Source organism: Trachymyrmex cornetzi, unplaced genomic scaffold (genome assembly GCF_001594075.2).
Source record: "Trachymyrmex cornetzi isolate Tcor2-1 unplaced genomic scaffold, Tcor1.1 scaffold61, whole genome shotgun sequence".
Classification (NCBI taxonomy): domain Eukaryota; kingdom Metazoa; phylum Arthropoda; class Insecta; order Hymenoptera; family Formicidae; genus Trachymyrmex; species Trachymyrmex cornetzi.
The window spans coordinates 2,818,708-2,837,525 of NW_017299926.1; the positions used below are offsets into that span (position 1 = coordinate 2,818,708).

The 18,818-nt window shown below is 33.3% G+C and overlaps 2 protein-coding genes across 2 annotated transcripts; one reads left to right on the forward strand and one right to left on the reverse strand.

The window, feature by feature from the left end:
• The first annotated feature begins 1,320 nt into the window (after positions 1-1,320).
• Positions 1,321-9,056, forward strand: row (relative of woc). The gene is made up of 20 exons (XM_018516142.1): positions 1,321-1,558; positions 2,071-2,225; positions 2,296-2,384; positions 2,450-2,513; positions 4,261-4,405; positions 4,718-4,785; positions 4,862-4,930; positions 5,015-5,075; positions 5,180-5,290; positions 5,376-5,546; positions 5,637-6,127; positions 6,202-6,652; positions 6,761-7,131; positions 7,206-7,434; positions 7,538-7,707; positions 7,784-7,976; positions 8,235-8,448; positions 8,512-8,702; positions 8,783-8,886; positions 8,958-9,056. The coding sequence occupies exons 2-20, from the start codon at positions 2,085-2,087 to the stop codon at positions 8,988-8,990; spliced, it is 3,366 nt and encodes a 1,121-aa protein (XP_018371644.1). The 5' UTR covers positions 1,321-1,558; positions 2,071-2,084; the 3' UTR covers positions 8,991-9,056.
• A 3,112-nt stretch (positions 9,057-12,168) lies between these two features.
• On the reverse strand, positions 12,169-13,328 carry Oda (Ornithine decarboxylase antizyme; the record flags this gene model as incomplete). The annotated part of the gene is made up of 4 exons (XM_018516045.1): positions 12,169-12,394; positions 12,572-12,724; positions 12,821-13,070; positions 13,197-13,328. Coding segments are annotated over 3 exons (498 nt in total), but the record flags the coding sequence as incomplete, so codon positions are not given.
• Between the last annotated feature and the right edge of the window lie 5,490 nt (positions 13,329-18,818).

The window sequence follows — 18,818 nt, forward strand, 5'->3', positions numbered from 1 at the left end:
AAAAATAATTGTTGAATTACATATTCATATTTCCTCATTTTTTTAAATAAACGTTTCTATGTAATCTTGTATTAGAATTCATTCAAGTCGTTGCCAATTCTTGCTACAAAGAAGTCAAAGTATTGCTGCAAAAAAATATGAACAATATTAAAAGAAGTATTTTGTATGATTGATTACATACCTTCTGATTCTGCATATCGCGCGCCATAAATTTTTTGATTCGAAAACGTATTATATGAGCAGAATAATAATATCGCTTTTATTAAATTGTATAAGATTTGAGCATTAAGATCCGCTTCTTAAAAAGAAAAACCCCCAAAATCTCTTAACACATTTTACTTTTTAAAATTTTCAACTTATTTCACCTAATTTGTTAAATCTATCCCTTACCTTTAAGGGGAAGTTTTCACCCTTCAGAGTGGACCAGCTCAGATAAAAAAAAAATACGTGTTAAATACTTTTCAAAGTTCTACAAATATGCAATGTTTCATTAAAATCGGTTAGTGACACCTCCGTAGGTTTACTTGTCTAAAATTCACGGACACAAAGCTTAAGGGGAAGTTTTCACCCTTCAGAGTGGACCAGCTCAGATAAAAAAAAATACGTGTTAAATACTTTTCAAAGTTCTACAAATATGCAATGTTTCATTAAAATCGAGGGGAAGTTTTCACCCTTCAGAGTGGACCAGCTCAGATAAAAAAAAAATACGTGTTAAATACTTTTCAAAGTTCTACAAATATGCAATGTTTCATTAAAATCGGTTAGTGACACCTCCGTAGGTTTACTTGTCTAAAATTCTGATTGGATGAACTAAAAGAATACACCTATTGGTACAGTGAGCGCTCACTCAACTGTTGAGTCCGCTGAATACGCCCAATGAGAACTCTTAACATCATCACGTGCGAAAAAGTAGAGCTTTCATTGGATATGTCGCTCGTCCATTGCGCATCGTGTCGTCCTAAAACTTTGTAAAATAATATGATCTACTGCGAAGATGGTGTCATGGAATGGAAGCGACATCTACATCAAACTAATTCAGATGATCATTTTTGACCACGCTTTTTGATGGCTTCGTCCATATAGTATAAGTTCGGTCTCCTGTTCTCTATCCTCCATCACCTCCATGGCAAGCATTAAAGGGCTTCACACATGAAACGCATAACAGAGCATAAACATAACATAAGGCCGCTAAACCAATGAGCATCTTATGTAAATCAATATGGCGACATTATGCTAGATGCTCTTTGGTCCAGCAGTCTTATGTTATGCTTATGCTCTATTATGCATTTCATGTGTGAAGCCCTTAAGGTTTGTCAAGGTTTTACCGCCTGGCCTGGTTTTCCGGCACACTTAACCACGGTTAGGTTACGTATTGTTTGTTTCATCGGTTCTGTAATCGGGTGGTTTTCTATCAATGAATAAAAAAACTATCGTTCCTTCGGTAATCCGTTTTGACGTCCAAAGAAGAATTTTGCTTCTATCTAGTGTCTAAAATCGGATGCAACAAATACGATACACCAGTAGAACGGAAGCAAGCATAGACAACCATCGAGTGTCGGTATGGATCCTTTTCCAGCGTCGTTGTTGTCGATCGTCGAATATTTCTTTTGGAATAGCATAGCATCGACAAACTGATAGTGGGAACGTACAATCTGTGTATTCTGATGTATTCGCAAAATTTGTACGGACAATTGTCGTTGCGATTAGCGATTTAGATCTAAACTTCCATTTAGAGAATTTTTACATTTTTGTCCATTCTTTTCTATTTTCCAGTTATATTTAGTATTTAAATAAGGTGTGTAAGCACCGATCTACAATTGGTGTAATAAAGCTTTAGCTTTTTTGCTTTAAATTGTAAACTGTAATGTATTTTTTCCAACAGAAAGCGTTTCCTTTGCTTAAGCTGTAATCCTTATGCTAAATAAGCTAATTAAATCCCCCAACTAAAGTTTAAAGCAAATTGTTACAGTTCAGAGCTTAAAGCAAAAGGCTAAACAAAGGCTTATATTTATTGTAGGTCAGGGCAATTTAATTTTGATGTAATCTAATGTTTATGATTTTTTATACAAGAATTACTGAACAAAATGCCAAGAGTACGGATGTTTTCGCGTTCTGTCTTGAACGCTCGTCCACTCAATATGACGTTGAACTTGGAGTGCATAGAGGAACCCCTTAGTGAAGCCCAGCTACAAATAAGAACAAAGCAGAAAGAGAATTATGATAAAGTAATTTTATCTGGTAATTATTTTTTTTTAATGATGAGCATATATTATACATCAATCTTGTTACTATCAGGTTACAGCTATGTTAGAAGAATTAATGAAAGAACAGGGAGCTAAATTGATATGTCAAGTAGGTGACACCAGTGGTTATCAGTATACAGTGTAAGTATTTAATTATAAAATGCACTAGTGTCAAATATAATTACTACATAATTTATTAATTACAGACCTTCAACACAGACTTCAGTAGTTCAAAATAACTCTCAGATTAATCCTCAGATTCTAAATGTTGTAAGTATTCTAGTATAAACTTTAGTATAATGGGGAGAACAAATTTATATGTGCAAGATGTCTGATAATTATTGATATACAGTGTCTCATTTTAAATGACAACCTCAAATTTCTCTTGAACAGTACATTTCAGAGAAAAATGTTTCAGACCAAAATTTGGTGACTTCAAGGAGGATATAAAATAGTACCATTGGTTTGACTTTGGGTGGTGTCAAAGTAAGGGCAAGGTCACTTTGAATTTTTTAAATGAAACCTCCCATTTTTCATTACATATTCTTGTAACTTACCTCTAGAGCTCTTTTCAAAACACTATAATAAAATATTTTTTCATTAGGTACTTTGCAAGTTATAAGGTTTGAAAGTTACATTACAGTTGGCATTAGCATTATCCAAGTTCAAATCAATGATACCATCTTAAGTCTCCCTCGAAATCACAAAACTTTAGTCTGAAACACCTTTTTCTAAAATATATTATTCGAGAGAAATTCAGAGTCGTCATTTAAAGCTCCTGAGTAGTTGCCGTGGCCATGTTGGAATCATGACGTCAGTAGCGAGGAATGACACATTGATTTATGTTACATATCATTTGTAAGTAAAGACAATTTGGATAAATCTAAATGACGAGATCACTATAAAACATTTGTAAAAATCGACGAAAACTATCCTTTCCTCCCTTGACAGTCAGTAAATGATCGTAAAAGGCATGTAAAGTGAGCCTATATAATCTGGCAGAAACACACGGTCTGACAGCTGTTGAAACGAGTGAAAAATGCGCTTCTACATATAAAATTCCAAGATAACTTTAATTTTTGTCGATAATTACGACTTTGATAAGTATGAGACAAGTCACATTTTCATAATTAAGCAAATAATAATGAAATGGCATGCAACACAAACTTCGTCGTCAAAACGTCACTTTTCCACACCTATAAGTTCAGCTATTTATTGTGATGAGGCGCTGTAACACATACGAGCACGAGCCCATGTACATGTGCTCGCCTTTGGTGCGCCGAGAGCACGTGTACATGGGCTCGTGTTTGTGTGTATAGCTACCGATTTTGCCAGGCCGCTGTCTGATTTCTATGTCGCCACCATCAACGTTCTTAGCCGAGTACTCAGGAGCCTTAAAATGGGACATCCTGTATAATGCTTACGGATTGATAGAATGAACTAAACTGAATATAAAAGTTCTCTTATCATTTTGCGATTTTTATCATGGTTAATGAAAAATTAATTTATAAAGTAAACCAGCGCAACTGCGATTATTTGGTGACAAGACACAACCCAATATTTACGGTCACTAAGTATGCAGTTTCCATACCAAATAACAATAGGCCTGTTCTTTTTGGCTGAACTTTTGCACCAGTTCATCTTCCTTTTCTCTCCAGCAGAAAAGAAGAGGGAGAAAGATGAACTGGTGCAAAAGTTCAGTAAAAAAAAACAGGCCTAATGACTGTGTCGCTTATGTTTAACTATTGCTTTTTGTAGAGCACCTTCCTTCTACTGCTAGTAGATGCTATGCTGCTTACTTAGAAACTGTAAACACTGGATTGTCTATCAGCGACTTGCGTACATTAATTACCAAATCTTTATAAATTAATTTCTCGTTTAACTGTTGCAAAAAACGCAAAATGATACAGGACTTTTTTGTTCGGTTTAGCCTATTTTAGCTGTCTACAAGCATTATATCAATAATTATCAGACACTATATTTTCTCATCTAGAAATGTTTTTCTTTTTACTTTTAGACTCAACAAAACAAGAATTCAACACCAATTAAATTGAATATTACAAGTAATTCAAGCGGAGGAAACATACCCCAAGGAAACATTCAGCTAGTAGTTGATCCACGTATGGGACATGTTATTTTGGGACCTGTTACGCAGACCCAAGGTAATAAACTACTTGTTATTAGAATCACAATTTATTGAAGACAATTTAACTTTCATTGGTGTTTCCGGGTCCAATGGACATTTTTTTCAATTACGTGGCAAATCTTCAGCTAGCTTTGTTTATAACAATTTCTTTCACAATCTTAATTTTAAATTACATAATCTTATTCCTCGAATTTCATTTTTAATTAAAAAAAAAATTGTTTACTTATGTTAACTTTAAGCAAAGATATATATTAAAAGTATTGTTGAGAACACTGGATTCACGAATACTAGTCAGAGGGGAACGAATATCAATTAGGATTAAACATAGTTTCAGGTACAACAACTACAACCACATCTGTAGCTTCGACTGTAGCTCCTCAGCCTCAACAAGAGAATGTACTATCAATTCCATTTGTATTTTCTTTATTAAGAATAGATTCTTAACATTAATCACACATTAATATTTTTTTAGTATAAGTACACCAGATCTGGACGTAGGACAAAAGTTCTTCAAGTGCAACAACCTGATATTATAGAAGAAGTATGATTTTTATCAGAAGTTACACATTTTTTGCACTAATTAGTTAATAATTAATAAATACATTACAATATCTTATTTTTACAGCCAGCATCCACAGTTACTCGCGTGAAATCAAAAGCTGCATCACCACATGTATCAAATAAAGGTAATGTAATATTTTATAAATTGATATATATTTTATAAAAAGAAAAAAAAAGAAAACTAAAACAAAGAATTTTATAACTAATAAAAGTAATATGGATCCCTCAGTTTCTGTCACTCCTCAAAATGTGACAAATCTCAGAGTGAAGGCTGTTACTAAGACCACTCCTACAGAACACACAAGTATAGGTGGAATATCCATCGGCAACAAAAATATAGGTTAAAACCAGAGGAACAATATAATATTTTTAAAAACATTAATATATTGAATAATTAATTTTATTCATTACAAAATATTTTATAGCAACCGAACAAATTGACGAATCCAAAAAGAACCTACCTGATGGCAGAGAATATACGTTTAATAAAACAACTGGTGGCCGAACCTACCCATCTTTAGTTGTAATAGCAAGACCAAATTTACGTAATAAAGACACTCCACCGCAAGTTGCACAAAAAGAAAGACAGGCATTAGGTATATTCTTTTTTTTTTTTTACTTTTTTTATCAATGTATAACAAGCATACACAGCGTTAAACCGTGTATTAATAACCGAAATTTTTCAGATGCCAAAGTTAAAAATGTGCTCATGTTTTCTGCTACAAAATTCGCTGAATGGTTGATACAACAAGGCTTAGTAAAATCGGAACAATACTGTTTGCAGCATAGTTCGAACTACCAGAGACCTAAACTTAAACTGGGAATGTATAGCGATCAGGGAACATTTCCCTATTCCGGTGGCTATGTATGGATATCTAGTTGTTGTCCCGACAGATTCGTTTCTGTATTTTCTGGTTCTATTTTCCAAGGAGCCCATTATACACCCACAGTTTTATTAAAATTGATTTATCATTGGGCGTGTCAAACTAATGTGCAAAATGTAATCTCTTGGGTAAAAGTATCCAATATGTACCTAAAAAACTTTTATACAAATCTACGTAGCATTTGTACAGCGGCAGTGTGGGACAAAAGTCGTAAGATGGGCGGTAAAAATTCAGTGATACAAGTTGGTGTGATTAGTTTAGGCACGACATCGCAGGATGGACATATGCGACAGGTGATACATCTTGATATTCTTGTTTCGCTAGAAAAAAAATTAGATAATGACGAATTTTCGGCTCTCGTATTTAGGTGAAAGTCGAAGTCCTCGGCATTCTAGACCCGTCTACGTTGGATATACGATTACGTGCCTGTGAACCAGTACAGGAAGGGGAGAGATCGTTTAGAAGACGATTTAATAATATTCTACATCCATTAAAAGACTGGGTCCATACAGACTCCAAAATAATGACCGACTTTACTGTCGACAAAAGTACGTTGAATGAAATGGGCTATAATCACGTCTTTCAGTCTTCATTTTCAGAACAGAGCCCTAGAAATCTCATGAGCAATTTTCATATTATGGAATATCTTAGAAAAATTGTGCCGAGAATGTTTCAGAATACATTGAGTTTGCTGAGTAGGCAAATGATACAACAGTTCTTAGACGAATTAATATGGAGGGAGATATATGGCGCTACAGCGGAACGCGCGTTTGACAATCTTATACGACATATCTCAGAGCAAACTAGAATCGATTCCAGTGAGTAAAAAACGTCACTGATTACATCACGGATAAAAATTTAACAGTTTCTGATTGTATGCGAATTCAATGTAGATTAGCGAATAAAAAGATTATATATTTTTCCAGATGAGTCTCTGTTAGATCGCTTGACGAATATAGCTGCTAATCCATTTCAAAATTGGTCTTATTCCACGTCAACTGATATATCACTTACAACATTGAAAGATTCAACTCCGATAACTGATGTAATATCTCAGAAACCTCCCGAAACTATTACAGCAAAATCACAGCGCCGAGGAAGAAAACGAGGTATAATAATTCCGACGGAACATGAAGCAAAAAGAGCAACAATTGATTCTAAAAATAATAAAGAAAAAGGAGATAAAAATGAAAAAGATCCGAAAGATCAAATTCAACTTCAAGAATTATATTATGCTACAATGGAAGGTGATAAGAACCTCGTCTTAAGAGAATTAAGGATTTCTTTATATTTCAAGGTTTGTTCAAAATTTTTGTGCTGTCATACTATTAGCATGTTTATATCTGACAAATAATTTTTTTGGGCTTGCAGTGTTTCCTCTGCACGACTGTAATGAGATCTAACACAGAAGTGATGGAGCATATGGTTAGTCATGTACCACCGCAAGTGCCGGGTCAACCGGAATTGTCGGTATGCCGTTATTGTTGTACCCCGCTATCGTCTCGGCATCAAATGGTTACTCATGTGTCAGAAACACACAGCAATTTCGGACATTCTGATAGCGTCATGGAAGTTTGTGCAATTTGCGAGGAGAAATTTGGTAAGCTAATATTTTCAAATCAACTTATAATCCGTAATTATGTAAGAAGATAAATAAGATGTATAATGCGAGGTAATCACATTTGTACATGTTTCTCGTTCAGGTAAGAGCAAATCATTAATTGATCATTTGTCATTGATGCATTATCCTTCCGAGATGCCGTATCATTGCGAAAGTTGCGGCTATCGAACATCCAGTCATAAGGACGTTATAGATCATTATTATAAAGTTCACGAAAAGGGCGAAGGATTACAATGCCCATATTGTCTTAAAGTAAGAAGAGGAAAATATCACAGATATTCCTATTCCTGTATCAATATAGATTAATACAATTTTTCTATTGTAAAAGGTAATACATTTTGTGAACGAAGGCAAGCCGAACGCATCCAATGTGTACGCTTACTTGACGCATATGCAAAGGCACATCGTAAGAAGGGATCAAGGAAAAGGCAACAAATGTTCAAGATGCTGTCTTTGGTTCAATCAAAAGAGTTCCTTAACATTACATCAGCGGGAATTACACGATCATATTTTTAATTCAAGTATATATAGATATTCAAATGTGTATATATAAATATGTATAGATATTTAAATGTGTGGTTAAATATTTAACGCTGCATGTATAAATTTTTCTTCATTATCAACGAATTAGCAACAATTTAAGCAAAAATTTGATCGTAATTTTACTTATATTTATTTTATATCGATTATATCATTTTTAAAAATATACTTTGAATAACGCTTGTATATTATGTGAAAAGATTGCAATTATCGTTTAATCATAAAATGAATATATACAGAGGCGGTACCATATTCAGCCGGCAACAGTGGCATAATGGTCTCAAAAGACGTACTGGAGACTACACGATTTACTGTAGATAGTCCTCTACCCGAATTACCACCAGATGAAAAAATACAAAAGTGGAGTACTGGACCAATTATGGTGAATACTTCCGTCAGATATTTGTCTTGCCAGGAATGTGAAGAAGATATTGACGAAGATGAACATTATCCGTAAGTATATTATTCTAAAACCAACAATCTTGCGATTAATAACGTAAATTATATAATGCACAGAGGTGAGCAACGATGTCATCAGTGTCGTTATGTTACGTGTTGTTGGCGTGCATTCCAAGAACATCAACAACAAATTCATAATGAAAGACCGAAGACCAGTCTGATCGTGCCATCTCCTTTAGTTAATATCCCGCTAGATAAGAAATTGCAGTGCTTATGCGGGTATACCTCGATTGATGGCAACCAATTAGGTATAATAATTTTGAAAAAAGATGTAACATATATTCGGTATTGTTAATGGAGTTTAATTTCAATTGGTATAATATTACAGCGAGACACTTGATAAAGTGTAAAAAATTATCAGCACGTCCCGTTGATGAATCGACATCTGGTATGCTCAATAGCTTAGGATTAGTTCCAAAAACCGCATCTGAGGTACGATATACTTTTATGTATACTTTTTGTTTTACATTTTTTTTGTGTCTAATCCTTCAAATTAATTATAGGAAGCTGATGAAAAATCCAATCCACGTAATTAAATTCAACAAAAATAAGAAACACGATTGCTTTTATGAAGATCAATATATATAGATATATAAAATTAAGCATAAAGGAGATCTATAACACATGACTTTTTTTATACGATGAAAATATATATTAAATCTGTTCTTGAATCTTCATTTTGATAGCGTTTCGAATAAAAATTTGGTTTTACATATTTAATTAAATAAAAAATATAAATGACGACATAATAATAAACATAGTTCAATTTTAAACTTTAGTTTGAAAATATCGAATTAAAATATGTATTTCATTTGAATTAAACAGGATAAGTTGCAAGATAAGTTATTTTGTATATTAATATTAATAAAATTATGCCAAATTTCAATGTATTGTGGCAATATTTTTTGCACATAAAAATATATAAAACAAATGCCCCGTACATTTACACTTTTGTCTTTTCAGCGATTTGTTTTGATTATACGTTTCGTGCACAAAAGTTTGTATTAAATAAAAACATTTTCGTATTATTCCGCATTTTATTTTATCAGTTAAGGGGATCCTAAAGATCTGTATTACCGACTTAAACACGTATAATTTTTGTATAACGAATACTCTTTTTCTCTTTCACGGATTGGAAAATCCTTTTCCAGGATTAAAGTATATGCATTAATACGTGTTTGTGAAGTAGAGTCTACGCTGAGAATGAATTTAGTAAGCAGTAAAATAACAATATAATGGGTTTTATTAAATGTTTATTTAGTAATTATATTTTCATGAATAAGAAACGTAGCATACATATTCACTTTTTGTATGTGTCTATGTGTGTGTTTATATGTGTATGTATGATCAGAGGTACGAATATATAATACTAACTGACGGGATAAAATGCACGGAATTGTTTAATTTAAAAACTTAAGGCAAATCGACAATTATTTGCGTGAAGTTAACATACAATAGTCCGTCACTCTGTACTTATCTCTATCTATATTCCTAATAAGCTATTAACATTTTTTTCCTACTTTTTCTAGTATTTTTCATTTTTTTTTTGTATTTTTATATATTTTTCATGTTGTCTGTTATCAAGTCAACACTAAAGAACGCATTTATTAGCAAAATCTCTCCAATGTTAACTGATTGGGAATTACCAGATATACTATATACTTAGATATACTATCACCTAAAAATATATTATAAAAATTGATAACATAGGGCTTAGATAATGATAAATAAGATTTATATATTTTCAGTACCTTCAAATTTTGAATATTTTGAGAAAAATAGGGTAACTGTCCCAATTACTGCCAGTGTCCTAATTACTGCTGCTTTTTTAAATTGTAGTATGAAAGTATGAGATCATTATACATTAAAAATATTATTAATGTTAAACTACGACTGTTATGTAAATATAAGCACAATTGTACGAGATATTCGATGTTTTATATCTGTAAAATAGTTAAAGAAGTTAGGAATGTCACTGAAGATGCAAACTTCATGTTCTAATTAGAAGTGAAGCAAAACTGCATGACTTGAAAGTGCAAGTATACGTGGTTAATCCCTGGTGAAAAAATTTTGCTGAAATTTCATTGAAAGTGAATTTTTTAGCTAAAATACTAAAAAATTGCTGAAATTAAACTGAAATTTCTATGAAATTTTGCAAACAATGAATTTTTCAACAAAAAATCGCTGAAATTAATCTGAAACTTTATTGAAAAGTGTTCCAAAGCATGGAATAATTTCAATGAAATTGTTCCACCAGGATTTATTGAAATTAAGGCACTATAATACGAGTATTCGCATCCGCCATTTTTAGTCCTTTTCTCACTCTCTCTCCCCCCACTCTGCCGCTAAACTAAGAAGATTGAAGAGAGAACAAAGAGTGGGGAAGGGACTAGAAATGGCGCATGCGAATACCTACATTATAGTGCTCTAATACTCTAATTGAAATAACAGCGTTAGTAACAATTATTTAAGGTTTGTCTGCATTACTGCCGGCAGTAAATTAGTCCTGTTATGCGTGAACATATGTACCAATGCGTTAATTACTGCCAATTTGAACGTCTTTAACTAAAGAAGGTAGGTAGGTAGTTTTAATATAGAACGATATGGTAAATATTATTAACAAACATCACTAAATAATGATATTTTAAAGATATTTTTATCGAGATTTCCAGAATGATTTTGATAGTGTGTAGTAAATGGATGGCAGTATTAGATACATACGGCAGTAATTGAAGATGCAGTATTTGAATAAAGACTGGCAGTAATATGTGTTCAATACCTTATATCTTATTTCTTTCACTTTTATTTCTATATTTAAATAATTAAGTTTTCGAGCTTGTTGCTTTTATTTTGTACATATTAAAGTTTTTACTTGAACATAAAAAAATGATATCTATTATCTCAAAAACATCAAAATAAGCATATCAATTACCATTGTGTTTAAAGCGATAGTAATCGGAACAGTTATCCTATGAGTGAAATGTTTTTCCTCATGTTCGATTAACGCAACATAATGTAACGTTCATGTTTTTGATTCATGATTTCAAATTTTCAAAGCTGTGCCATTCACATGATAGGGAGCACTGCTTTAAATTAGCTAGTAATCAATTTATACGAACACATTTTATCATAAATAAAAATTTCAAAAAGATTCATATTTTACGAAAAGTCAACTGAATCATCCAAATTTTGTTTTTACTGGATGTTTGCACAATTTCTTTTTACTTCATAAACATGAATTATGTACGGAACTACAGAAAGATAATTGCACATTTTATAAAGAATATCAATCAATTACTCAAAAATAATATCGTTCTTAAATGATAGAACGAAAGCCATCAAAACTTATTTGTTGGTACTCGCATAACAGATATTAAAGTCTAGGTTATACGTATTGATAATACTTAAAAATAATAAGCAAATGTACTTATACATATATTACGGAGAACAACGCGGTGATACCCAATCTGCCACAATTAACATTGAGATATATCGATAATAAATTTTCTCTAAAATTTGACAGTTCATTGCCGTGATGTTAGTTGTTCAGTACGACTACAGATTCCGTCAAATTCTTTCACGTGGGAAGCTTTGTCAGCAACTTTATGCTCTTATAGGAGTTATTAACATTGTGTTCAAGAGAATGAATCGATATACCCATTGAAAGCCTTTTATGTACGCGTTCTACGTATTCGCGACTATAATTTTTTTTTGTTTTCTCATCAAGCCTCTTTAATTTAACGCCGAAGTTTTTCCGCACTAGAGATAATCGTTTGATATAAATGTGGTTTTCGAAACTTATACATTTCCCAATTTGCAACTAATAAGAAAAGCCAAATTATATATGTATAGTAAAACTTAAAATATAAAAGAAAAATGTGCCGTTTCCCAGAATTTTCCAATTGTCCTTTTCAGAATTTTACCTTAGACTTGGTAGTACCTGTAATAAAATATAACAAAATACAAATAATTACATCTGAAATCATATACTAAATTCATGAGAAAGCGAGGAGAAAGTCGTTACAGTAAACGAAAAATGAATTGATTAAATAATCAAATAGTAGAAAAAAAATTGTAGAGCTGAGAAACTTCAGTATCTTTTCTCTCGAATCAATACCTGCGCGTTAAATTTGAGAGGCAGAACTGCTTGCCGATTACTCGATGGCATAGAGCATGTAGAGATTGCCAGCGTCACTGCCTGGTGGTACCAAGGCATGAGTTGGCGGCAGGACCGTGAAACCCAAGAACATGAAGGTACGAACCAGCATTGCTAGACCATAACAACAGAACGATTTAGACGGTGAGTCTTTCTCATCAACGCAAAAGTCTTCGACGTTTGTGCCGAAGAATGGCAAGCGACAAGTACCTCGGTCTGATCTATCTTTGCGAAGGCAAACAATGATATTGGTGCAGCGTAGTGTTTCTTCGGCATATTCTAGGAGCGAAACAAAGCCTTCTTTTGATCCTTCAGGCAGAAGGCAGCTGGGTACGCGAATGTATAGACAGCGGCGCCATGCTACGGTCTCCCACTCGACGGATGTACTCTCAGTCAAGTGGAGAGTGAACGTTAGACGCAATGGTTCGTTGCTTCTTATGGCTTTCAACAATTCATCCTCCTGTAAGTTGTAACAAAAAAATGCGACCAATCAGAATTTAGCTCTCGTTCAATGCACGTTATTTCACATTTGAAATCGTAAATAAACCGATTTTTGAAGATGTCTTTAAATATAAAAAGTACGTACTTGTACAATGTGGGAGCTCACAGAGAGCTGACTCTGCTTGATCCCCACGCCGCGGCTCTCTGTGTTGACTGTAGATACAGACAATGCGGCATGGGGCACATCAGGACCACCACAGAGGCCCCACGCCCAGCGTTATACAGTAGTGCTGTTGCAGCCTGGAGCCTTCCTCTAGGCTCTCATCCATGCATTTACTAGACATTTCACTGCAATGTACATTTTAATTATTAGAACCAAATTCTATATCTTGTAACACAATCAAGTACATCAAAATACATTAACCCTCAACTACAGCTGTGAAAACTATAACATCTAAATTTTAAAGCTTGTTTCAATTTTGAAAACAGAATGCAAATGAATTTACGTTTTACGACGATTAATAGAGGAAGATTCAAAGTTTTTTTACTTACACATTGCAATTTAAAACTTTATAGTATCAATCGTACAGATTATACAATCGTCTACAAATTTCGCTTCAGATTCAAATGACCCGTTGCTGCAGTCGAAGGTTAAAAAAATTGACTTATTTTTAAATAAATAACAATACAATCTGTTTAGAATTGTTATTGGTATGCAAGGATATACGCAAGCATGATTGAGGATTACGATAAAGGAAAAAAGATAAATCATTAAAATATCAATACGCAAAATACTTGTTTTTTTTTTTTCCAGTGAATATATGAACGTCCGGTTGACGTCACGAGGTGTTGTTCTTTAAAGAGCAGCTGACGTATTCGGGATATAAACACAGTGGGTACTGCCAAGACTCTTGAAATTCTTAACATATGGAATGCTTATGTAATTTCAGGATGCATATATAACTCTTCTCCAGGCCAAGGATAATCGGTTTATCACAGGGGGCTAGATATACTACCGCGAATCAAGGCATTTAATCTTATTAAATGTTTATTAATAACTGGTGATTGAAATACAATTACAGTGGCTGTCATCGTCGGCGAATGTCATTGATAATACGCCGTTTCTGCCAGAATGTCACGAGAATGTACGGGAAAAAAAAGCAGAAAAGACATGTCTACCTTGGCATTTGAGTGGAAATTTCAGCGGGATATAGCGAGCGGTAGAGAGTTTTCACCGATGGTGATATGACGTCCCGTCGAGTCGCGTCTACCGCGGCGAAGCAGTGCGGAAAAAACCGGAGCGGAATCCACGGTTAAAGGGAAAATGCGCGACTGCCACAGCAGGCAGCCGAGGTATGCGATTTATATGGTACACGCGTCAGGACCTGAGCACAAAGATGGCTGTAACTAAGTGATGAAACGTGAGTCGTAGTTATAGGTCAACATAATATTTGGCATGACTATGTATGCCGCATAATATACGGCACATAGTTATGCCAAACATGTGTTGATCTACGACTCACTTTTCACAACTCAATCAGGCTAATTATCAGTTACAGTCGTCTTTGGGCTCAGGTCTTTACTGAGTATCGTCGGACTGGGAATCGTATTATCGACGTCATTTAAACGGGCGTTCCGCCAAACAATAATGCGTGTTTTGCGCGTTGCGGAGAGAGAGAATTATATGTGATCGGTCGGTTCGCTTACATCTATAACGTTTTTGGCTGAATAATTCACGCGGGTTAAATATTCTATTCTACAGTTTTGCCTCGCGCCTTGACATTAGGAAATATCAGACTTACGTAAAGTGTAAATGTGTACCCGCAACACTTTGTAAAAGAGATTAAATTATGTGACGCGCAATTTTTATAAATAATTTGCTGCGCTTGCGTATATATGTATGCGTGCATGTTGCAGCAATTAAGGTAAATAGACCTTTTAAAAGTAATAATATTAATAAGGATCTATAGTTCATTACATATTAGTCATTATATATTAGCATATTGCCTCGAGCAATAATAGCATAACAATATTACGCGATCAATAATCGCATCTTGCATTTTGAATAACAGTGATTCCCGCGATATAAATTATCAAAAAAGATATTTTGATATATTATGATATTTCCTTATGTTAATATTTAGAAAATTATACACGGAAAGAACAATTTGCTAAAGAATTAAAAAATTAAAACAGATCTGAAAATAATTTTGTTGGATCGTTAAAATTATTAGGTGGGACATTTAAACCGATTGCTAGAATATCAAAACTTTTGGCAGCATTGCTTATCATGCTCGAAATTCCTACATAATTATTTTGAACTGTTCAACTTTTTAAAAGGAACCTAGAACTCTGATCAGAACTCTCCGGAACTATAGATCCGGTGCTAACTTCACACACCCATTATTTTGATGGTTCAACAAAATTATATGTCTTTTCAGATCTATATTCAACCAAATTTTTAGATTCTTCAGCAAAATTATTTTTGCTGAAGAATGTGTGTATTGTTATGACTGCAATCACGGTATTATGCGAGATTACAATTAAAGTGGATTGTGAAAAATCCATAATGACTGATAATGTTCTTGACAGTATCAATCATACTTAGATTTGATTAACGAACGAGGATTTCCCTAAGTATTAATATCTCCAGTATATAATTTTAATAATTTGTAAAATTATAAACAACAAAAATCAAGCGTGTTTTACGATATCCCGCATGAACTCCAATTTAAAAAATGACATAATAAGTAATTTTCATACAGCCCTCAATTATATGGAAGTCTCAAGAAAAATCGAAGATATGATTAAAAGCGATTTCCAAGTTCAAATGTTATCGATACGGAATGTGATAATAGGTCATCTATTTACGTTCAAATGTTTAATATAGTCTGATAATATTCCTCATCCGCTGCGATAGTCAGAATGTAATAAAAAACGCGTTGGTTTCTTCGATATCTATTCAGAGAAAAAAAAATGATACACCCTCGTATACAAAGCGTCTACAATGAAATTTTAAGACGTACAACTTAAGCTTTGAGGAACTGATCAATCACAGTCGAATGTGAGGAGAATAATCGACTGTGATTGGTAAATTTCTTATGGCTTAAGGCTTAAAGACTAAGTTTTCTTATTGTAGATGCCGCTTAAGAACACACAAGCGAAACCAGAATAATTCTAGAATAATTCGTCTTCGTGCTCCGCAACTCTTCATGTAATAACGACCTTGCAAGTTCCTGCACGAGCCTCGTTCGCGTTTTATTAATCGTTCTGGAAGCTTCTCGGAACCAATTGACAAATTTAATTAGAAACGTACACGCCTGCAACATATCATCCAATTGTACTCTTCCACGGGGACAAAATGTTTTGAATGTGATGACATTATCACTCGCAATCAGCCGTTTAGCGTAACGACTCATCTTAAAGAGGATGAGGAGTCGTAGGAGCGAAGAAACTTTACGACGTTATTCAAAAATGTTTGCATCCGTATTTATTAGCACATTCTTTCAAACTGATTAATTTGAAAAAATGAACTTAGGATCCAAGAATTAATCACTAAAGATAACATTAAAAATAACTACATATTTATTTTAACATAATAAATCGAAATTTAATTGTAAATACAAAAGCTAAGAAAACAACATGGATGAAAATATCTTAAAGTTTCATGTGGCATGTTGTTTGTTGCTCAGTACATACGTGTCATTGCAAAAACGAGAAATGATTCGTCCTTTAATTACAGGCTATATAATACTAAGTACAATCTAATTCGCTGACTAATGAGATTATATAAGGAATATAAGGCAATAGCCGTGGTATTAATGCAATTATGTACGCAGAAGCTGGTAATGTGTTACAATTATCAGTACTTTTTCTTATCACGTAAAAAATGATGATAATGCAGCCGAAAATAGATGACGATACTTCGAGTACGTGCGATCGATTCTCAAAGACCTGTATTTAAAAATGCAAAATGTGACAAATATCACGAAAAACTTCTAAATTTTTAATAATATTTAATAATTTTTCCATAAGAAATTTCCAAAGAAATAAATAAGAATGGCTTAGCCGAATATTTTCAAATTTATTAAATTCATTTCTTTATCTTATTTTTATTACATAAATTTACTCTCTTTAAATCGTTGAAGAGCCTTTTAAGACAAAGGCGCGAAAGAACGATTTTGCTGAATTATCTAAAAATTTAGCTAGATATAAAAATTGGAAAATAATTTTGTTTGAACTAAAATAATTACTTAAGACTTAAATTGGTTACTGGAATGTTAGAACCTTTTACGATAACTTTTATCATTTTTTTGTCGTCTAAACGTTTTGTATAATTATTTCGATGACTCAACAAAGTTATTTGCAAATATTCAGCTAAAATTTCAGATACTTCGACAAAATTGTTCACTAAAAAGTTTCTAATTGAAAACCAACAAAGGAGAAAATTCTGATCATATCAATCAGAATTCTAATTATCTCAATTAGAATTATAATAGATTCAACCAGAAAATTCTAATTTGTTCATATCATCAACCAGAATTTCAATTAATGCAACCAGACTCTTTTTCCAATGTTCTTTCCGTACAAAAAACATAGTAATAATTCGTTTTAGAAAGCTACGAGAGAACTTTATCCATTGTTCGTGTTTCACCGTGATATGACGGGTATGATTTCGCAGTGAGAATCACGTACGCGCGTTACTATCACCTTTGAGAAATATGATCGAACAAAACAACTCACGTTCGAGCTCGTCTCTTTATTTCAACGTTATCATTTGATTTAGGACAATTGTCAGTAAATTCGAACGCTCTCCCAGTTGGCAGAAATCACGTTTGGCTCACATAAGATTTAACTGTGAGATAAAGCGACATTGCTGGCCGTATATCGATTGGCCGAGGCACGAGGCAACCTGACGTTATAAAAGAAAGCACAAAGCCAATGTCGCTGTTCTAACGGCGCATTGCCCGTTTTACGCAAAGTTGAACGTTGAACGTGATCGTAAAGAGAGTGAATCATAGATATCGACCCCCTCGTTATTTTCCTTATTAACGATACAGATTCTCCTTATCTCGAATAATTATTCGAAATATTTTTTTTTTTCAAGTGATTATAAACGTTTTTATAGTTTTATTTCGAAATTTTTAAGATATACCTTCTTACATTTTATATAACATTCGAATATCGCACTCTCTAAATTATTTCATGTACGGAATACTCGCTTTAGTCTGGAACACGAACAAAGCTACTTGAAAAATTCAAACCCGGATGCAACTGTGAACGCTCGTACATCTGCTTTTCCATGAGGGCATTCAAAGAAGTCGTTACATCACGTCTAATCGTCATTGCTAATTACGACAGAGCTCATACGAATTACGACAACTAACATGTGCTATAACAAAGGGCAGGTAGTGATAAATACGGTTTTAAAATATTCCTTGTTTATAAGTAAATTATTATATTATACAGAGTACAATTTGTTAACCGCAGTATATTTGAATTAATAAGTATATAAACGCAAATGTGACCTGAACAAATTCTGTTTTGTAAATCGTAAATAATGAAACTGCAAATACAGATACGTAAATCAAGTTCTTTTTATGTCGACATTTATTTATATTTATTTCTCTCCCTATCAAAAAATAATTTCAAATAACTGATTAGACAACCGATTACATAGCTGGCAAGTAAAGTGACGGTACAACATAACAGTATTCTTTACGAATTTTAACATTTGAGGATGATGTATATCTCGAACTTGATTGCG